The sequence below is a fragment of the Nilaparvata lugens genome, chromosome 2, assembly GCF_014356525.2.
Source record: "Nilaparvata lugens isolate BPH chromosome 2, ASM1435652v1, whole genome shotgun sequence".
NCBI classification, from domain to species: domain Eukaryota; kingdom Metazoa; phylum Arthropoda; class Insecta; order Hemiptera; family Delphacidae; genus Nilaparvata; species Nilaparvata lugens.
Window position 1 is genome coordinate 62,243,755 of NC_052505.1, and position 24,042 is coordinate 62,267,796.

Genomic DNA, 24,042 nt, shown 5'->3' on the forward strand with positions numbered 1-24,042 from the left:
TTCCATGTAAATTGAAAAAAATCTGCTCAAGCTCTGTAGTGAGAATCTCTAAACTGTCATCGTTCCTCATGAATAATATTAATGTTCCCCATTCAACCAGTAATGCTGAGAATTTGTTGAAATGAATTTCACTATGTCACCCTCTCGACAACTTGATCCGAGGGGGGAGTAATTTATAATAATGCTTTATTAACGTTTTACCAATATTTTTTTTCGCCACACTGCACAGAAAGCAGCTGTTTTCCAGTCCCTACGTAGATCTGAAAGACATTGTTTGCAGATGACTCTCATCTGACGTCAGAACAGGTTTCTTTCCGGCCTAGGCCGGAAAGAGTACCCTTTCCAGCCGCTAACATGGAACTAAGAAAGGTGATCAAAAAACTTTTCATTATTTGTGTTCATTATTCAATAATTAAAAAATTTATAATAATATCATCTTATTGTCATTTTAAAGAATAAAAAAGTATAAACTCAACCTCCCACATAATTGAACAAATCATCTTTTAGGTTATTTAAACAAATCAGAATAAAAAATAAAAATACTTGGACAATTTCCTGATATTCAGATTACCTCAGATTTCACCTCAGCTAGAGCTATCACCTTCCACTTCTGCTTTCGGAAGTGCTTAGTAAACATCTATTCTCATTATATATATATTGTTCATTTTTGTTTGTGGCGAAAAATAGCGTTCGCACCACGGGCAAAAATGTTTTTCCGGCTCTCAGTCTTTTCTAGTCCTCGGCCTACGGCCTCGGACTTAAAAAACCGATTTCGAGCCGGAAAAATCTCATTTTCTGGTCTAGATGCGAAATATACTATTTTTTACATAAGTTATTAATAAACCGTTTAAGTAAATTCTGGCGAATGGAAATACGCTTTTGAACTTGATATCATGTTGGAAAAACTTGGAAACGTATTCAAATTGCCAAACTCCGTAACACGCTTTCAAACTTTAAATAAGGTGAAATTTACTTTTTGAAAAATGTTGGAAGCACTGAACTCCCTATCACTTTTGTAATCTGCAATGATTGAAACAGATTTGTATCTGCCAGTCGATGCGGAAGAAGCGTTTGCGCTTTTTCAGTGCGGAATCGTTTTTACTGCTAGCTTTTTTTTCTGTGTGTGCGGTGTCGGCGACAAAGCGCAAGAAGCACACTCATGTCAATGATCTCTTTAAGTAGTGCTCATATGAGAGCAGAGCAGAGCACAGGTAGCCGGTTCCAAGGGCGTCGTCACAACTCACATCTGCTCAGTGGGTCACGGTGTCGGCCTTCTCTGTCACTTCAATCAGTGCTTCCCATCCAACCGACGTTCACAGTTCAAAATGACTCTGCGTCAGTCCACCGGAAAAACGTGGATTTGATGCATCATCATTCGCCACTGTCGCCATCACACACGCTAAATTGAAATTCACTGATATCAATAGGCTTAGCTTCACAGAAAAGACTCGTTTTGGAGTATCGAGTATCGTCAGATGACAAGGAAATGAGAACGCTGGATGACGGAAAAATTGTAATGGAAAACAATGACGTCAATTGTAATATAAAAATGTAATAATGATGAAGTTGAATGAAAAACATGTAGAGAAAGTTGTCGGTTTTGTTCATTTAAAATTGAAATTGAAAAATTGATCCAACGAAACACTTTGCCACTATTATTAATTACACCATCTCAACCGCCTTATGGACGATTTGATTTGACAGATACTTGAATTTTTCGTTTCCATGTAAATTGAAAAAAATCTGCTCAAGCTCTGTAGTGAGAATCTCTAAACTGTCATCGTTCCTCATGAATAATATTAATGTTCCCCATTCAACCAGTAATGCTGAGAATTTGTTGAAATGAATTTCACTATGTCACCCTCTCGACAACTTGATCCGAGGGGGGAGTAATTTATAATAATGCTTTATTAACGTTTTACCAATATTTTTTTTCGCCACACTGCACAGAAAGCAGCTGTTTTCCAGTCCCTACGTAGATCTGAAAGACATTGTTTGCAGATGACTCTCATCTGACGTCAGAACAGGTTTCTTTCCGGCCTAGGCCGGAAAGAGTACCCTTTCCAGCCGCTAACATGGAACTAAGAAAGGTGATCAAAAAACTTTTCATTATTTGTGTTCATTATTCAATAATTAAAAATTTATAATAATATCATCTTATTGTCATTTTAAAGAATAAAAAAGTATAAACTCACCTCCCACATAATTGAACAAATCATCTTTTAGGTTATTTAAACAAATCAGAATAAAAATAAAAATACTTGGACAATTTCCTGATATTCAGATTACCTCAGATTTCACCTCAGCTAGAGCTATCACCTTCCACTTCTGCTTTCGGAAGTGCTTAGTAAACAACTATTCTCATTATATATATTGTTCATTTTTGTTTGTGGCGAAAAATAGCGTTCGCACCACGGGCAAAAATGTTTTTCCGGCTCTCAGTCTTTTCTAGTCCTCGGCCTACGGCCTCGGACTTAAAAAACCGATTTCGAGCCGGAAAAATCTCATTTTCTGGTCTAGATGCGAAATATACTATTTTTTACATAAGTTATTAATAAACCGTTTAAGTAAATTCTGGCGAATGGAAATACGCTTTTGAACTTGATATCATGTTGGAAAAACCTGTTGCGATCTCAGATCCAAAACAAACAGTTCAGATTTGTTGGGAATGTTGACAGTTTGAATTGAATGTCATTATATCAACTGGATTTGTTTTGGTTATGATGTGTAGAATTTCGGCCGGTAGACTTCAGCAGCCATTCCTACAGGTGGACTGGATTCGCCGAATACTTTTAATAGAGATTCTCCGTCTCCCTACACAATTGGCGAACAGACTCAATCAGCGCCGCCCCTACCCCCCGCGCCATGGCCCCCGAAAACAATGAACGGGCACACGGCATGACGACTGACAAAGCACAGCCGAATTGATTACTTCACCACTGCACCACTCCAAACTGTCAGCATTCTTTGTCAGTTGAATCAGTGCTTCCCATCCAACCGACGTTCACAGTTCAAAGTGACTCTGCGTCAGTCCACCGGAAAAACGTGGATTTGATGCATCATCATTCGCCACTGTCGCCATCACACACGCTAAATTGAAATTCACTGATATCAATAGGCTTAGCTTCACAGAAAAGACTCGTTTTGGAGTATCGAGTATCGTCAGATGACAAGGAAATGAGAACGCTGGATGACGGAAAAATTGTAATGGAAAACAATGACGTCAAATGTAATATAAAAATGTAATAATGATGAAGTTGAATGAAAAACATGTAGAGAAAGTTGTCGGTTTTGTTCATTTAAAATTGAGATTGAAAAATTGATCCAACGAAACACTTTGCCACTATTATTAATTACATCATCTCAACCGCCTTAAGGACGATTTGGTTTGACAGTTATTTGAATTTTTCGGTTCCATGTAAATTGAAAAAATCTGGTCAAGTTCTGTAGTGAGATTCTCTTTCAACTGTCATCGTTCCTCATGAATAATATTAATGTTCCCCATTCAACCAATAATGCTGAGAGTTTGTTGAAATGAATTTCACTATGTCACCCTCTCGACAACTTGATCCGAGGGGGGAGTAATTTATAATTATGCTTTATTATCGTTTTACCTATATTTTTTACATGAGCTATTAATAAACCGTTTAAGTAAATTCTGGCGAATGGAAATACGTTTTTGAACTTTATATAATGTTGGAAAAACTTGGAAACGTATTCAAATTACCAAACTCCGTGATACGCTTTCAAACTTTAAATAAGGTAAAATTCACTTTTTGAAAAATGTTGGAAGCACTGAACTCCCTATCACTTTTGTAACCTGCAATGATTGAAACGGATTTGTATCTGCCAGTCGATGCGGAAGAAGCGTTTGCGCTTTTTCAGTGCGGAATCGTTTTTACTGCTAGCATTTTTTTTCTGTGTGTGCGGTGTCGGCGACAAAGCGCAAGAAGCACACTCATGTCAATGATCTCTTCAAGTAGTGCTCATATGAGAGCAGAGCAGAGCAGAGCAGAGCAGAGCACAGGTAGCCGGTTCCAAGGGCGTCGTCACAACTCACATCTGCTCAGTGGGTCACGGTGTCGGCCTTCTCTGTCACTTCACACTGTCACCATTCCAACTATAAATACCAACTATGCTTCCCATTCAACCAATGCTCACAGTATTAAGTAAACCTCATAAAACGGTGAGATTCACTCTATTAAACTGTCTGCATTTCTTATAAATAAAATCAATGCTCCCTATTTAAACAATGCTGACCGAAGTTAACCTCACTGTAGGCAATAATTTAGCCCTTCCATGATTGTTCAGCTGTAACTGTAATCCTTGATCATGATGCAAGTGCAGTGTGCAGTGTGCAGGGGCACTTATCTCCTCATAATGAAATTATTCTATTACAAACTAACGGTGTAGCCTATTCGCTATTCGGTGAATGTACAATTATTGTACTTTATGAGTCATTATGTGAGAAATTACTTAATATCATAATAATGTTTAATATTAAATTTTTATATGCAGTGCATGAATAGTCTCAGTAAATATTAAATGGAAATTAACGCAAAAATGTTTCACTGAAACATTGCAAGTGAAATAATATCCTGCACTGGGATGAAAGATCTATCCACCGCCATTACAACCCTTATTGAAGCCATTCCAGAAGCATTTCCTATCTCGTGACTATGTTTCTAATTTAAATAGAAATAAAAATAAAAATCTCAGTACCCTTTTTTGAATTATTTTATCACAACATGTTCCAACATTGATGCCATTTTCAAGTGATAAAAAAGTTATATTACTTCATATCACTTGAAAAATGTTTTTTATCACTTGAAAATAGCATCAATGTTGAAACATGTGATAAAATAATTCAAAAAAGGGTACTGAGATTTTTATTTCTATTTATATTACAAGTAACCCTACACAGAAAAGAGAGAATGTTTTTAACTGTATAAAAATATTTGATTGGTTTTTTGTTGTATATTGTTCAATATTGAATTGTTTTAGATGAGTGTGAGAGCGAGGAGGACGTGATCACCGACTACCTGGTGCAGCGGGGCCCCCCCTCCTCTCGCATGGAGTCTGCCTCGGGCCAGCAGGGGGGCGCGCCTCCCCATGGCGGCCCCCTTGTGCCCATCATCAGTGTCACGCCCCACTCACCTGCCGGCAAGCACTACCCTGTTCTAGGTAACTACTATTTAAATCATAGCTTTTTTTAACAATATCAATGTTTTTATCAGTATCTCAATACAATATACTCCCAGGGATAACATATATCCCTGTTTCGATATGTTATTATCTTAATTATTTGAAATTCATCAGCTCGTAACTATGGTAAATCAATACCGGTTATATCCGTTATTACTTACTATTCTCACTCACATGTTCATCTTGGAGTTACCCAACAATAAAGAAAGTGCAGTTTCAGTTTTACCAGTGAATAAATAAATAGTAATGATAGCAAAGATGGATTTCACTTGTGATTAACAATATCAGCTCAAAAAATATGATAATAATTAATGAATAATGAATTTTCCCAGAAATTAGGTTTTGCCAATGTTTTCGAAAATCTTCTAATACAGTATACTAATTGATTGAGAATTCAATGAATTCGAATAGAAAAATACCACAATGTGAGTGATTCAATCATGTCATTATTAGGCCTATAATATAATGATAGAAATCGACTTCTAGCTTTCATAACGAAGATCTTGTCATTGCGTCATTGATAGAAGCACGAATACAGTACTGTATGCATTCTTATAACCTTCTTTCTTAAATTCTAATTTCTTTATTCCTCCATAATCTACATAATTATTATATGTCCGCCAAATAAAGAGTATTTTCCTTACATTTTCATTTTTATCGGTTCAGATAAACTGTCAATCCTTCATATAGTAGGCTACATTCTCAATCATAAAATAAAATATGAAACTCCATGGATACTTGCATACCTGTCATCTCATTCTATAGTGCGAATCACAGCAAAGTGTCAGCATTGTTTATAAAATAACCTCAATGCTTCTCATTCAACTGACTCTGATGGTTTGAAATTAATCGCACTCCACTTACACTCTGTATTCAACTTAGTAAGTCACATCTCTGAAGACCGCCGTTCATTGTAATGGTTCCTCCCTATAATGAGATGTACTTCAAACTGTCTTATTTTTGTACTGTCTACTGCTGTTTTTATAAATACTACTGATTCCAATTGGAATTTAATAATGTTTGAAAATGGTTAAATGTAAAGTATTGATATCATTTATTAGGAATACTCATAGTTTAAAGTGGATTTGGCCATATTATGTTGGAGCACTGGAATGCTGTACTGGTTTCGGTTACACAGAGCGACTCAATTTGACAAGAAATCAATGGGCCATTGTGCCAGCTCTTGTCAGGACATGGCTTTGTTGCCCTGCCACACGTCTCCTTATCAACGCGCATTGTTATGTGTGTTGAATTTCATCTCATGCAATAATTATTGTATTGTCTACCATGCAACTATTTCTTCCAAAATTGTCCATTTCTAACGCAGATTTAACGCAGATAAAACTAATCGACAGCAACTAAGATATTTTTCCCAACAATAAATTTCAAGTGTGAATTAAAAAAAAAACGTAAAGTTCAAATTACAATGGTCGAACACAGCTTTAGTTGTTCCATGGTTCACATAGGATTATCATTTTGTTCTACTACAGATGTATCTATGGGTGTATGAGAGGTTTTTATACAGGGTGATTTTGTTAGTCCTGCTACCCAGTTTTTAATGTGTTTTATAAAACGGAAATTCAGTTGTAATTATTGTCATAAAAATATGTATTTGTTATTTATACAAACAAATTTAATATGCTATCACTTATTTCCTAGTTACTAAAGATTCTAAAGAATATGCACAAAATGTCCGCCCATTTAGATTATACGCGATGTAACTCTTTTCACCTTAATAACCATATTATTCTATGGTAAAAGACATTCTGCTGATAAGACGACCGGAATTTGCAAAGAATGTTATACAGCTCAAAGATAATCGTCTCGCACTGCCGTGTATATATCGATTGAGTAGGTCTACTAACTTCAAGCGACAAAACAATTTTTCCCGTAAATAACTAACTATACACTTACAATGGGGTAACATTAAGTGATACAATACTAACAATACTAAAATCACTCTGTAGAGTAACTTCTTCGTGAAATATTTTCTCTAACTATGAATGTGGATTTTGTGAATAAATATGAATTATGCTGTAGAATTTAGCTAACACGTAGTCAGTTCATGTCTAGATATTTCGAGTGGAGTATCAATTCAGATCTATAATTTTTACTTAGACGTTGTATAATTCATCGGATGGCTCAATATATTGTAGAGTCAAAATTTATCAAATAAATCAACTATTATCCTTTGGTTTTGTTTTTGAATCACGACATGAAGGGTACTTTTTGATTCATTTAAAAACGATTAGAATGCCCTGAAAAATACTTATGATATTTTATACCTCATTATTTATTTTATTTCACAATCACAATATAAAATTAATGATTGGGAGAGAATCAACAGGATAAACCCAAAACGGCTTCTCCCCCTAATTTTTATAAAAATAGTCCAAATGAGGTTACGTAAACACTTTCATAAAAATCACAAAAATTACAGTTCAAATATACATTATACTAAAAATTTGGTATCTGGGTTGTTTATTTACCCTAAAATATAAAACAATCACTTATATTTATTATATTTGTTTTTTATATTTTAAATTAATTAATATAGTACAATAATATTATGTAATCATAATAAATAGTGTGCAAAATTAGTATGATTAGTATTTTTCACAAAGCTAATAATATTTTAAACATACACAACATTCTTCTTTTACTTTTGTCTCGTATTTATCATTCAGTGTACTGTATCATTAACATTAACTGTACTGCATTTATCAACAACTGTTTATATTGCTTTTCAGAGGAAAATCTACAGCAATTGCATGAGATCCATGAGACCATACAGCAAATGCGTGATGTAACCACCGTTCAAGCCCTATCCAATCAGGTGATTTTCAATTTTCATCCTAGTGCTCCATCAGATTATTATAGATGAACTGTCTCTTCCTTATTGTTATAGAATGAATAGCATAGGTACCAGTTTGAAAAACACCAGTTGATTATCTCAAAACATTGATTTAATATTATGCTTATGTAAATAAATGAAAAAGTTACAAGCGATTGATTACTGAATATTTCTAGTTCTTTAAAAACGGTTTTATTAGTATTCCTAGTTGTATCAAATGATTAAGTTTGTAGAGTGAATATTTTTGTTGTATCAAATGAGTTGTAAATAGTTCTAGCTTAATTCATTTACATCCTCTGTAGTTTTAATGACTGAATAATATGTCTTATCAAATGAATATCAGTATGAAGAGGGAAGAATAATGAAAAGACTGAATCAATTACTGTAGTTCGAAAGGAACAAAGTTGAAACAGTATTTTCTTATCAAAGACAATTTAACATTCAACTGTACATCAACTAAAACATTTTGTACTCTGTGAAGAAAAATAATATTTTCTCTCTTGACGAAGTGATAATAATTATAGAAGTACAGTTATAGTACAACTTGTTGAATATACACACCAGCACATAAAATAAACTTATAGATTGCTGGGGGAGTCGAACTCTGAACATATTTCAGGTGAACATAACAGGTGAGTTTTTCTCAACTTACTCCTCAAATTGAATCAATGTCATCGTTAATAAGTAACCTATAGTTGTGTTTTGTGAATGACTATGATTTGTGTTACAGTTGGCCCGACTGACTCAGCAGTGTGCAAGGTTGAGCGCCTCCTGTCCGAGTTTGAACGACTTGGAAAATGAGCAGGATCCCCTCTCCAGTGTCAACTCGTCACCTACCCACACGCTCCCCCCTCCCAACAATATCACCAGGAAACGTACGTATATTCCTTCTCTTTGCAACTCATTCGATGTACGGATACACAAACTTTTTCATGTACAAACACTTTTTAACGGATCCTCTATGGAAAACCGTTGAAGGTTTGTATGGGTAAACCAGTAAAGCTATTACCCTAGGGTATTGTAAATATAGGGCACTATTTTACCTATTACTAAATGTGTGTCACTAGAGGGAAACTATAACCTTAGATAGGAGGAGATAGCACAAGAATATATCTCATGGTTTAGGGCGTTTATGTTCCAATTTTCAATGTTAACTCAAGCTGATAGTCCTAATACTTATTTTTCGTGGTAGTCTCTCATACTGTGTCATTCTTACTCTCTCAACCGGCCAAAACAGTAATAATAGATAGTAGTCGACAGAGGCTTGATTTAACAAAAATTGGCTTGAATTTTGGAACATAAACTACATGGGATGATGACCTTCAAAAAGCAGTTCATAGACTTAATGAAATGTGTGAGGAATATTTTTTTAAAGTCTCAATTGAAAAGAACAAAATTATGTCATTGACAGAAAAATATCCAATCAGGTCTAAAATTGTGATTGATATCAAAATATTAGAGCAAGTATCACAATACACATAATTATATAGGATGCGATATCAGTCATAAAGTCATATCAGTCTTGGACATTGAGAAGAAAATTGGAACTTTTCAAGTGGTATGTGGCAATATCAGCAGATATTGGGGAAGAAAGCGAGGAGAGATACTTTAAATAATGAAATTTAATAGAATCATGGCTGCTCTAGTCGTCCTCGGAAGTGAGTCGTGGGTAACAACGAAACCACTTGAGAGTAGATTGCAGGCGGCAGAAATGCGATTCCTCCGCACAACTAAGGGCTGCGATCGGAGAGATCATTTTAGAAATAAATATATCCGATCAGAGCTGGGAATATACAATTTGAATGAAATGGTTACAGAATTCAATGGAAGGAACATATAAAAATAATATCTGCAGAAAGATTTCCCCTACAGGTATTGAATTATAGACCAGAAGGCAGAAGATCAATTGGAAGGCCACGTAAGAGATGAAAAAACTACATGTTATGTATGGAATGTTAATTTATACAACTTGATTGTATTCAAATAACTATAAACCGTTTGTAAGTCGGAACAGGCAATCCTTGCATATAAGATGATGATGACCACGGGATATCTTCTTATGCTATAACATTTTTACATACTGACAACATATCGATTTTATCAATTTAATCATTCTCATATTATGTCTAAATCCAAAGAATTTGATTGATTGAGTACTTTATTTATGTAGATTACAATAGGCATATATACTGGCTCATACACAATCGCTTTGACAGCGATAGTGGAAACAAAACACTAATTCATTGAACTCATAATCTCAATGTTTCTAAAAACAATCAATCTATCAAACTTACATTAATAATCTCAATGAACTAATGAAACATATCAATTCCTGCATGCACGAATCAACTGTACTGTAGATGTTCATGTTCAGCATTATCTGAATGTGTAGCATTGATGATGTTCACAAGAAATTATGACAGTTCAAAATGAATCCCACCGTGGTTGATTGAAGAAGGATAAGTAGTGTGACGGGTGTTGGAGTGAATGAATGGAGGCTAAGACAGACATAATTACGCGCAGGGAAGAGAGTGATGGGTTAGGTCGGTAAATGGATTGCAACGGCGACAGATTGAAGCCGAAGGGGAAGCCACGGATCACCAGCTGCAATCACGGCAACCAATCGGCTGGCAGAAATGAAGAGCCAGGTTAAACGAAAGGACACACTCCTTCCATCTACCTTAATGTGGTCTATTGTTCGGGGCGCACAACTTATTGATGGCCACATTCAATCTCAAGTCATCTCAAATGTCATTTGAAAATTATTTTTGTTTTTACATCCTCATATTATATGATTTGCATAAATTCCTAAATTTATGAGGTTATAGTTTGATTACAGTATTAATTTACTATTTATAATTAGCAGGTATCCTTATAATTTATTCGTTCAGACTATAGGCTGAGATTTGTCGTGTAAAGCCAGCCACTTGAGAAAAGCCGTTTCAAATTAATTATAGGAATTTGTCAACTATATCCATACTCTAGCTTTGCGGATGAGAGATCAATGTAAATTTTGAGCGCCTTGAGTGCTCTCATTAGATTGTGAAAGGCTGGCACCAAATTAAAACTCTTGTGTCAGGTGGTCATTTGGTTTCGTGATAGATTCTCTTGTTCAAAATCTAGTTTTATTTCAAGAGTTATGATTCAAAATTACATAATTTTGATGATGTACTATTTTGATGTATTTTGATGATATTGTATACATCAATAAATAATAAAACCTGGCTATTTTCGAAAATAATAAATTGTCAAATATTTGGTTCATGTACCAAATTATAACTTATTTGAATCTTTAGTATCAATATTGTATTATTTTCCAAACATTACTAAATTATTTATGCAAAATCTGAATGAATTTAGAATCTCCAAGTTGGTTAATTGACTTGAGTGAACTGCAGATGTCACTTTATTTTATTTTTGGAACTTTTTAAAAAAATTGTTACTTTGAAGTCTTATGAGTACAATTCATAGATCAGTTATTGATTATTCATGAAATTTGTTAACATGATTACTCATGAATTTATTGATGAGACTTGACTTCTTAGTAAAATTTTTAGATTACTTTTATCTTGATTGTTCATGAGATTATGAGATTATTATTGCTCAGGAGACTTCTAATAGTGATACTTTTCACTAGAGATTACCTTTTCACTGATTGCTGTTGAGACTTATGAGTGGAATACGGCGAATACTAATTGATAATTAATGAATGCACATGCAGGTAGCTCTGGTGAATGGCAGATCGGAGTGCGAGAAGACGGAGAAGTGATGAGAAGACGAAGTTGGGCTGCTTTGGAGGACTTGACCAACAGCAAGGACTCATGTAGAGCCGACAGACAAAGAAGGTACAACAAACATGATTTCAATTTTCTTTGTTTATAATGGTGTGATCACATTCAATGCGTAAGTGCAAGTGCACGTCAGATGAGCCGAAAAACAAAATGTGGAAAGTGCCATTGAAACACGGTGTGATTTGCATGTAGCTTCTCACACTGAACGCAATCAGCAAGTGTGAGTGTTCATTCCAGATTTTGTTTCTCGTCTGCATGCTTGGTCATGCATAACTAAGCGTGCACTTGCGATCCAATGTAATCACACACTAAGGCTTTATTAGAACTGAACGACTAAATGCATGAAAACAGTATAATATAAATCATACAATAAATTAATTAATGACTTGAACAAATGGTTTTGATCTAAGCTTAATCTGTGGGTCACTTTACTGTATCTGTTTCATACTGTAATGATATTTTGTCATTCGTCTTAAATTTGAGGAAATTATTAGATGAGATGCCTCTTGCTCTTTATTATTTCACTTTTCTAAGCCATAGTTTGCAGTTTACCTGACATTATTATTTTGTGGAACCAAGCATTTTACTCATTAAAGCGGATTCAAGAGTATTTATGACTTATATAATATAGTGAGTCATAAATCGATGTCTACAATAGTTTCCTAATACGACATGATCTGATGATGAATATTTCATTGGTTAGTAGGCCTACCTGTGTTTACCAAATAAATGAATGAACATGTGATTTCGTTGAGTAACCATTAAAATTATTTATTTTCTCATGCTATCTATTGAAGGAATCAATCATGGTAAGTGCCATAATGAAATGTAAAATGGTTCTATACGATATATGCAATCCGATAATTAGACTGAACTAATGATAATATCTTCTGTTTTTTTCGTTAACTTCTTTCTCACTCAAGGCCTCACTACGATATGGCCCCTGACTGCCATTTGAAAGATTCTAATTTTGCAATCATCAGAAATCCTTATATAACTGGAAACTCTGAATTCTAAATAGATATGGACAAAAAACTCTATGAACTGTGAAAGCTATATTCTGATAGATGTTATTCAGTGGATGACAATAAAATATTATTGAATCATTAATATTACAGTAATAATGAATATCTCACTTTTGTGTATTAAAGTTCAAATAATTTGCAATTAACATATCTTCAGCCAGCTAGGTCATTCTATATTATAATATTATAACATCTCTCGTATTCAAGGCAGGCGTGCATGCGCATGCGCTGTTTGGTAGAGTGGGGGTCCAATGCAGAGCTTTCATTGGCTGTTTGGATCAAACTAAAACATGATTTGTTAGTTACCAACCTTGGTTTTTCAAGCCAGTTTTCTATGGGATAAATTGTTTTTGAAGCAACAGTGTATCACATGGTGTAGGAATGGCCAAGACAAAGCCAGTGATACCAATAACTCACTTTTTTATTTTCTTGTGATAAAACACGTTTTGATAGTTAACTCCTCAAATATTGCGCTATACTAAGATGGCATGAATGAAAGATATGTTCTATTCCACAAATTTAGTGAAATTTATTAAAATTGAACTAAGCGTTATAGGTTTTATCAATTTGAATGATGGTTGTTAAGAGTTTATCATTTCACTTGTACTGGTTTCACTTATGCCAGTAGTCTTCACCTCTAGTCGTATAAGAATAAGATAGTTGATATAGTTGTTATTATCGTTTTTGCTCAACTGTCACAACTTTGTATTATTTTTGTATTGTTGATGAAATCAAATTGAATTGAATGTTGTGCTTCAGTATCAGTTTGAGCAGTTTGGAATCGGAGAATGACGATCCGTTCAGCGAGAGCACGGCCAATCTGCTGGGGGCGGGTGACGGGGCGGGGGCGTCTGTGGTAGCGGGGGCGGGGGTGGCAAATGGCGGCAAGGGAGGCCGGAGAGGCAGTGGCCGCACTGGGCGGCAGGCACGCACTGCCGGCACCTCTTCCACCCACTCGCTCAACGAGGCTGACTTACAGGTAGGCCAACATACAACCACCATTCCTACAAATCACCTGCCCGCTACTTTCCCATAAGTTCCACAAGCTAGTCACAATATAACTAAAAAAATATTTTGTAAAGAATTTCAACAGGGCTACTTGAATTGTTCAATTAATAGAGAAATAACTCCTTAGTACTCTTTTTTTAAACTGTTTTATACAAATACTACTACCAGGTTCAGCTTTCACTTTGAAGAAAAGCACACTTGAAAATGGTTTGAGCGCTGAAACTTGTAGTGTTTACTGATGGAAATAAAGTAGAAATTGCATTTGTTCAAATGCTAATTAATGAATAATTAGTATTAAACGAAAATCCTAATTAAAAGACCATCAATTAGGAGGTAGCGGGTTCGATTCCCGGGCTGGAAAATAATTTTTGGATAGTAGCTCTCATCGAATTTTCATCTAGCTGTTAATCCTGTTGTCAATATTTGTAGTAGCAGAATACTTAGGAGTGATTTTCAGCATTCAATTAGGATTTTCCTTTAATAATAATATTAGTAGTGTTTATCCATGAATAAAATTATTTATTTATTTATTTATATAAAAGAGTTTAAAATGGGTACTACTTAGTTATTTCTAATTGAAAAAATATAATTTCACTGTACTGACACGTTCATTATAATACTGATATTCTGGAATCCAGCTTATAGTGTGTTTTCATTGAACACATTAAAGCGTTCACAGTGTACCCAGAGTGGTAATTCAAGTGCCACTTAGTCAAATATTGTGAATTATTCAAATAAATGGAATTTATCTGTTCATGGCCATTTCATGTAAATTCAAATAACAACAAGCGAGTCGGAAATAAAATGCTTAACAACTAAAAAAAATCTGGTGTGGTACACTCACACAACTTTCCTTGCTCATTGAACTGTAAGCCTCATTCTTAAACGAGAATGATTTAGGGGAATAACATAATGGCGATTGGCAGCAACATATTTGAAACTACGATCAGACTACTGTATATGTGTATATATAATTGTTTTCAGAGTTCTTTTCCTTTGTGTAAATTGTGAAATTCTATGATTTTTTTAAAAGTCGTCAAAACAGCTGTTCTACAGATTAAATATCTTGACTATGTGTTCTTTTTATAAACTGCTCTTCCTACCTACCTCAGGCACGAAAAGGACAAAAAACTCATGTCAATTTACTAAGTCCATTTCTCAAGGATGGGGTGGACCCCATTAGTTTCCCTGGAAATAGACTCATGCCAGTTGATAGAGCTGATAAATAACTATACAGGGTATTAATTAAAAATAAATAGGTCAAGCCTTTTTTGAGAAAATCGTGAAAAACATGGTTTTTTAGTAATTATCCGCCATTTTTCTCAAGAATATTACGGAGCTCCTGCAATTTTCCCAGAAATGAGACTCATGTCAGTTGATAGGGCTTATAAATTTGAAGAAAATCGTTAGAGCCGTTTTCGAGAAAACCGTGAAAAACATGGTTTTTTAGTAATTATCCGCCATTTTTCTCAAGAATATTACGGAGCTCCTGCAATTTTCCCAGAAATGAGACTCATGTCAGTTGATAGGGCTTATAAATAGCTATCCATGGTATAAATTTGAAGAAAATCGTTAGAGCCGTTTTCGAGAAAACCGTGAAAAACATGGTATTTAGTAATTATCCGCCATTTTGAATTCAATTTTATTGAATTTCTTATTGTCAGATCCTCATGGAATAAGGACATTAAGTTTAAAATTTCAAGTTAATCGGTTGATTAGGAATGGAGTTATTGTGTTCACAGACATACACACATACACACACATAGACCAACTCCCAAAAATCATGTTTTTGGACTCAGGGACCTTGAAACGTATAGAAAACTTGAAATTGGGGTACCTTATTTTTTTTGGAAAGCAATACTTTCCTTACCTATGGTAGTAGGGCAAGGAAAGTAATATAATGTTTGAGAAGTTCACAATAATCCCATGTAGGCCTATGTGTGTATATTTATTTGTTAATGTCTCTATGCGGATTATTATTACATGTTTTTATTTATTTCTTATAAATAAAAGTTACCATTAACTTTTTAAAGAATTATAATTACATAATATAATCACTGTCCACATCCATTATCATGATAATAATCCTATCCATTACATGATATCAATCAATCAATCAATTTTATTGAATTCAAAGTTTAACTCAACTCGTGGAGTCATTCACCGAACATGAAATGTAAGGCCAGAAAAGAGACAGAGATTAAGTTCTATATGACATTGGCCATCCCTTTAATGACATACGGATGTGAGGTATGGACAAAAACCAAGAATGATGACTCACGAAATCAGACGTCAGAGATGAGGTTTCTGCGCTGCGCAGCATTCAAGGATACTCAAGACGAGACCACTTGAGAAATGAAATGTGCAACCACTAACAGAAATAATAAAAAAATACAGATTGAAGTGGACAAATCACCTGCGCCGTATGCCACCAACGCGTCTTCCACTACAAGCTTGGAAGTTACAGTTGGATGGGAAAAGGAACGTCGGAAGACCGAGGAAGCGGTGGACACCTGACTAGTCCATGATGGATGATGAATTCAATACAAAATAAGAAACAACACAATCAAAAATTAAATTTATAATAAAATAAAAAACAGTACATACAGGTGATATATTATTATAATTAGTACCATTGTCGACAATAAAATTACCCTTCAATAAAAATCAATCATTCAAAAAACTCTGTTGATAATAGTCGAAGCTTGTGAAGCGATGATTCAATGTAATCATCCCTATTAGAATTCTCACTAGTTTCATTTTCCACGCATTAGTGTTAAAATTAACAATAAAGTTTAAGTGACAGTATTACAGTTTGATGTGAATCTCACTATAGTTACATTCACATATGTATGGCTCCACTTGCTGAATGACTTATAATTTTATTTATAAGAAATGCTGATAGTTTGAAGTGAATGTATGATTGAATTTATGGCGTTATTTGCAGAATGACTTCATGAAGGTGGTGGCGAAACGCGAGGCAGAATGTCGCTTGCTGCAGGCGCGTCTTCCATTGCAGAAGTCCATTTCGACGCCCTCAATCCTGGCCGCCCGCGACCTGGCGCCTGGGGTGCCCGTCATTGACGGCGCCAACGCCACACTCTCAGTGTAAGTTCATCTCTCAATCCTACTCAACTCTTTGTTCAACTTCACTACGATATTTCAATCTTGTCCAGTTTTTGTGTGTTTGGTATTGGGCATACTTAATTATCAGAGCTCTTGCGTTTTTGCTTTTGAATCGAAATTTAGATTGGAGTTATTTTGATTTATTAGTTGTTTAAATATTGGGGTGGACGCTTCATTAATTTTTTTCTGAAAGTATTGTACTTATGGAGAATATTTCTACTACGAAACCACATGCAATCTATTTCACTTTAGTATTAAAGGAATTTTTTCTTACACTGTTACCAATTTTACTTCACAGTTTGCTTCTAGTTGGAATTTGTCTCAATACTATCACTTTAATACACAATACCTCAATCTGTCACTTTAGTTTAGAAATAATGTTTTTTGACATTTATAACTTCTCAGATACTGTATGTTTTAGTTAGAATTGAATACTTTATTACTCAATATTTTCCCCTCTTAATACAGTTTAGATAATGGGGGTTTGGTTGTATTCTTTTAGATTCCTATGTCTCACATAAGTGTGATCTTTGTTGAAGGTATTTCTAAAACGATCTAAACTTAATTTACAGTATTTTTGTGAGGTAATTTGTTTTCAATCACATAAAAAGGTTAATACATCGAAGTGAATCTCTTTAGATAGTCCCTTATCATCATATCATTGGCAAAGGCTACGTCATTTCATTACTCCTGGTAATATTTTTTTCTGGTCCAGCAATATTTGCATGTAATATGCATTTTTGGTGGAACGATTCCATTTTCACGCATGTTTTTGTTGTATTATAAATTTTGCACTCACAAGCATGAAAATTATTATTCAAATACCGTTCATGCACTCTCTTTTTCTTATCTTTTAGAAGATTGCAGTTTTCAATGATTTCACTGTCATGAAAATGGGGGATTTTCTCATTCGAACTATTGATTTTCAACAATGAAGAATTAAATTTTATTCAGTCAATATAACTTCAATTATAATTCAGTCAAAAGTTCCATAAATACTAGTGTAAATTTTGTTACAAAACTTTTCTCTCAATTGGGCTGAATCATAATATTATTTGGTTGGACGTTTCTTAAAATATAATAAACTTTCAAATATACATTAATAATTAACGTTTCTTATAGTTAGTACAACAAGTTTTCTCATCACTCTGAGGAAATAGAACTGTATTCTATTATATAGTTAGAACACGCTAATAATTTGTTTTTATTAGTAGCCTAAATTATTCAATTTGAAGAAATAATATTGTTTCATTAGTAACATACATTATTCAACACTAAAAATGGAAAAATGATAATTCTTCCCAAAAAGATTCAATAACAATAAATGATTAGATTTTCATGCACATCTAAAAATGTGACGTGGGTTTTTCTTATAAATGACATCAATACTTCTTATTCGACCAATCACAGTTCAATGACAGTGTAAAGTGAATCTCACTGTAGAACCTCAACACTAGTTCCCACTATTACATAGATATTCCTCCATTGTCAGTCATGCTTATCAAGTCACTAATTCAACAGTTGTAACTGTTCATCATTTTTCATGTATCTTACTCAAAAAATGCTATCCACAATATCCGATTCTTTATTTGAGATCTTGAATAAGTTTTCGTCTTTGAAAGGCACACTTATGATGGTATGTTATTGAACAAAATAATTTGAAGACGATCTTCAAGTCATGAAACTAGTCGATCATGGTGTGAAATTTGTTAATGAGATCCATGAGAAAAAATTATTCAACGATTTCGCTCTAATAAAATTCACTTTACAACTTCTAAATAGGTCCTCGCGCCTGTAAGAATTGTTTGATGAGGCTAACATTATCACACTCCAATGTATAATGCGAAACATGTACTTTATAATAATTGTGTGATGAAATATTTTTATTAAAAGTAAATACCAGGAAAATAACTCTGATTACGTATCATTTAAATGTATTGATAATTTATTCCAATTTCTGCCAATCAGGAATATTATCCTACCACCCTTGTTTAAGTCTTGTTATCACGTGTATTTCTGAATTGAAGGCGAACGCACACAGCAGCAGACAGATGTTGGAAAATCCCAGAAACGGAGGGAAGAATCGCTCCCCAGGTGTTCGAATGTTGCAATGCACATTCTCTCCATATTTATGCGCACGTCTCCATGCAGACGTTGATTTTTTTCTCCGTCTGTCTGCTACAGTGTGCATTCGCCTTAAGCGGGACTTGATAATAATAAATTTCTTCTCAATGTCTTCTCATTCTATAATGTTCAATATTGAGCTACATTCATACCTACAGTGTAACTTTCAAATTGTGTGTATTATTGATTTATAATTTTTATGGCTCTATACTTTTACAATGTAAACTTAGTCACAATCAACACTAGCCTGTCAGTTGTAGCCGTTCACAATCAGCTCAAACCCCATTGAACACACTCCAACATCAACTTATAAAAGGATGTTCACGAACAAATATTAAAATTATAATAATATGAAATGCCTAATAATTATCAATCTTTGAGCTTTACTGCTATTAATATACAGAAAATTGATTTTTCATTCATATTAATTTTTTTTTAATTCAGTTCCATTCTCTTATTAACTACATAAAATCGATAGTATTTTTATACTGTGTTACTAACATGTTGGAATCCAAATGTTGGGCGTTAAATAAGTTGTTAATGTTGGTAAATTGTCCCACATTTAAAATTCATAATATTCAGTATCGATCTAAGAATTGTGTTGAAGAACATTATAAGATGAAGCTAAACAAAAAAGTCTTCGCTTTAAAGTTTCGGTAATAGTTGAAAAATTAAACCACTTAATTATTTTCTTCTTTTGAGTTTTTGTGTTAGTAGAAGTATTATAACTGTTTATCTGTTCAATATCGCAATAAGTCGTCTATTGAATCAGCTTTGAATTTTTCTATATTGTTGAATAAAAATTAAAAAAATATTGTATTAGTGCAACTATTTTATTAAGTGAAATCTTCATGATTACACATTCATTGGGAATCAATTTATTATGTGAAAATGTAACAATTAGTAACAAAGCATTTCATTATATCGATCACACGAATATTTGTGTAATCCTACGCATCTTTACAATTTAAATAATTTTCCAAGGCTCTAGATTCTCTATTAATTTCAACACTCGAACAACTCTAAGTCTCTTGCTTCTTTCAAGTCCGATCCTCATTAAATATTGTAATTATTGTGCTTTCCATTCGTTTTTATCGTTACTCAATGTTTGAGGACGATTACATTCTTTGAGTTGAGCACAGAACATATGAGCACAAACTTGATTACAAAGGTTGAAATAATGACAGTATTAAACACATTTCTTCGAATAAACCTTTTATTAATTTAATATATGCTGAAAATTTATTCATAATTAGTCAATTATTGTTTCATTTACAATAATTCAAATTAATAAATAAATAAATTCATTCCCATTTTATAATATAATGCCTAATCAAGAATAAAATATCACAAAACTTGCCGCTTTTATTTTGATTAGTTACTAGCGTTGGTTTTGTTTGTTGCAATATTCAACGCTTGTTGTGTATATTGGTTTTAGTGCAGCATGTACATTAGCATAGCATAGCACAGCATAGCATAGCATGGCTTTCATTGTGAATTGCACATTGGTATTGTTGTGGTGTGCACAATAGAGGGTGCCAACTGCGACCCAGTGGAACCGAAAGCGAGACCGAGGAGGATATGTTGGCCAGCCTGCTTGACGCCGACAAGCCTGACACGCATCTCTCCTTGCAGTACCACTTGTTCAAGTCAGTATAATATGCCATTTCCTTCTAATTCCGCCCAGTCGGACACAAAACAATACCATTCATTCTCACGTCGTGCTCACACATTGAACAAATCAATCGTCAGAAAAACTAACCATTCGAAGTAAAGACGAACTTGATGTTTCTATCGTGCATAGGCTTACAAGGCCTATCAAAAAATATTTCTCAGATCAATCTCTCTTTGTGAACCGTTGAATGAAAATAACTATTTTTCTCCTATCGGCTAGTAGAACAAACTAAGCAGTTTCTGCCTTAGTAATAACTTGAATTTCACTTTTTAATATAATATATTATTTCCATGTAATATATATTGTAGATTAGTGTTAAACTTGGATGATGCATATGGAACTTGAATGACTTGCTTCATCTGCTATGTTTTCTCAATTGCTATTATATGTTGTTTTAATACTGACTTACCGAACAACAGACGTTATTAATGACACTTGTTTGTTACTTCAGTATCACTTATTCAAGTAAGTATCATTATTGGCCGGTTATATGCCAATATTATGCTTAGCTTAGTTGAATCATTATTTTACTAACAAAAAATGGGACAACTGTAACTTTATAGTAAGATGATTTGAATGAATGTTGTCATGAAAGTAACCTCCTTCTGCTATTGCAAATATTGACAACAGAGAAAATTGATTCATCAAAACTTCTAGAATTTCAATCCTATTGAAGATACGACTTGTATTATTGGTAAATGGTACAATTTACTTATTTATCAATACAATGTATTACAACGTGAGAAATCTCACTTGACGTATATAAAGGTACCTGATAAAGATTATTGTTGGACACACTGAATATCTTGATTAAGATTTGAATATCATCTGAAATAATCATCTCCAGCGAAGTCAAAAACTATTGTAAAGATTTGATTGTTGTATTAATTTTCATATTCCACGATAATCACAATTATCTTTCTATCTTTTAGTGCTGTTTACGACGACCACCAAGAGAAGCGTCGGAAAAGGGGAAGCTTATTTTTCAGAAAAAAGAAGGTAATTAATATTATTCTCACAAAAATAATTACTTTTCTTTATTAAATAATGAAGAGTTGAATGAATAGATTGATGCATATATTTTTTTAGCTTTTCACCTTCTTATTCAATTTGAGGCAAATTTAATACAAAGTTTAGAAAACTAATCTTTTAAATTCCACTTCATTGAGTAACTATAAGAGGATTGCAGTTTCCTTTTGAAACAAATACATCTTTGGCTATTGGTTTCATTTGCAACACGAAACTGCAGTTCTGGAACAAAATTACAAAGTGGTTATGAAAATACAATCAGTGTAACTGAAAATGAAGAGACTTGTAAATATTGACAATTTGAAACTAAATTAGGAAATTGAAGAAATTTGAGCAATAGCCTGTATTTTCTTTCCCGATCGTTTGTGCTAACCTAATAAATAAATAAATAGGCTAAATAAATAAATAAAAGTTGTTGAATTGGCTTTAATTTTGAAATTGTTGATCTATGATAATCGCACTATGTCTTATATAGTTTATTTTCCTAATAATTTATTAATGTTGATTAACCTGCCGGTAGTCGCGTGTTGTATTTTGTACAACATCCAATTTTACTAGTGTTATGTACTCTGTATACTGTCAAAACATATTAATTAATTGTATAATTACTTTTTCCATCTTCTTGGATTATTTTACGCCTATGAACATTTGGATGATTACCATTTCATAGCCCGATAAGGTACATCAAGCAAAGCCATCAATTCTGTGTTATTGGTTCGTTTACAGTCCCCCGTATACAGTCTTTCCCTATCTTATGCACAGTGCGACTTATGCACTTTCGCGACTAAATGGCACCTAAAGTAAGACTGAACCATTGCTTGGTTGATACTGCAACTCAGTGGAGTGATGGGGGGAAAGTTTTGGAATGCATAGTGACTCATTCACTGACACCACCCCATTCAATAGTTTTGTGCAGCAAAAAACTGACACTGTTGTACTTTTTACAACAGCGCGACTGCCGGAAGGTTAATTTGGATTTCTAGAATAATTATTATTGCCTCCTTTCAATTGTCAGGAATTTATTTTTATCAATTTTACAGGATAAATCGAAGAAGCAAAGTCATCAGTGGGTTTCAGTATGCTATGGATCATCTCATCTCTGTGATTGGTGCTCAAAACCCCTCACCAATAAACCAGCTTTGTACTGTGAAAGTAAGTTCATTAATTCGCCTTGTTCAGGCACTTTCAGTTTTTTTGTATTCCCTTAACTTTTTAATTTGATCTTCAATTAATTCATCTACTTGGAGAGAATAGATGTAAAGTAGTATCTAGATTACTAGTAGTTCTGTAAACAGTAGACCTCGCGCAGTATAACGACGTCCTAAACCATAAGCACTTCCACACTAATACACTAACATCTATTTATTTGATCAGATCATGCTTACACAAGATTTAATTATCATATAACGCTTTCCAGAATTTAGCGCGAGAAAACCAGAAGACATCTGGGCGCCCAGACGAGCTTTATTGTTCTTTGCATCCTATTTAATAGTGCATAAAAATTGCATTCAATGAGGCATGCAATTTATAGTCTACACAGCTGTTAATTTTGTACCAAGTTACATTGAGATATTGAATTGCATGCGTCATGGCATACAATTTATAGTCAACTCGACAGCTGATTTATGATGAATAATAATTATTCTATAGTCTGATTTTTACGGTAATATTGGCGTATGAAGGAGGCTCCTTTTTCCTTTTATATTATCCTTGAAATGCAAAATTTCCAAAAACCTTGTATATTCGTCGACGCGCAATTTAAAAAGGAACATACCTGTCAAATTTCATGAAAATCTATTACCGCGTTTCACCGTAAATGCGCAACATATAAACAATTAAACATTTAAACATAAAGAGAAATGTCAAACCGTCGACTTGAATCTTGGACCTCACTTCGCTCGGTCAATAAATATTATTAAAAAAAAAATATATATATTTTTTTTGTTCTATAAAAATCTCATATTATTTTGTTCTATGAGCTTGATTCTAGTTTAATACCTTCCTGCCCGAATTATTGCTGCCCTTATTTACTGCTCATGTTTTACCCTCCAACTACTCATTCTCTATTGCAACTTTTCCAGGACGAACATTGACGAATTCATAAGTACTGATAAACTTTTTTCAACTACAAGTTATTATTAGTCAGTTTCTAGTTATTATTAACTAAGATTTGTTACTGAAAGTTATGCCTTTTGTAATAATATG

General features: G+C 33.8%; 1 protein-coding gene across 6 annotated transcripts in view; it reads left to right on the forward strand.

Moving 5' to 3' along the window:
* LOC111044246 (rho guanine nucleotide exchange factor 18) overlaps window positions 1–24,042 on the forward strand; it is a 165,135-nt gene that overhangs the window by 73,824 nt on the left and 67,269 nt on the right. For all 6 annotated transcript variants that reach the window (XM_039422381.1, XM_039422382.1, XM_039422384.1 and 3 more), the window contains 9 exons: window positions 5,005–5,184; window positions 7,956–8,041; window positions 8,790–8,934; window positions 11,781–11,904; window positions 13,635–13,854; window positions 16,831–16,991; window positions 20,666–20,782; window positions 21,741–21,807; window positions 22,878–22,989. In XM_039422381.1, the coding sequence (XP_039278315.1) occupies window positions 5,005–5,184; window positions 7,956–8,041; window positions 8,790–8,934; window positions 11,781–11,904; window positions 13,635–13,854; window positions 16,831–16,991; window positions 20,666–20,782; window positions 21,741–21,807; window positions 22,878–22,989 (1,212 nt within the window). The remainder of the gene's footprint in view (window positions 1–5,004; window positions 5,185–7,955; window positions 8,042–8,789; window positions 8,935–11,780; window positions 11,905–13,634; window positions 13,855–16,830; window positions 16,992–20,665; window positions 20,783–21,740; window positions 21,808–22,877; window positions 22,990–24,042) is intronic.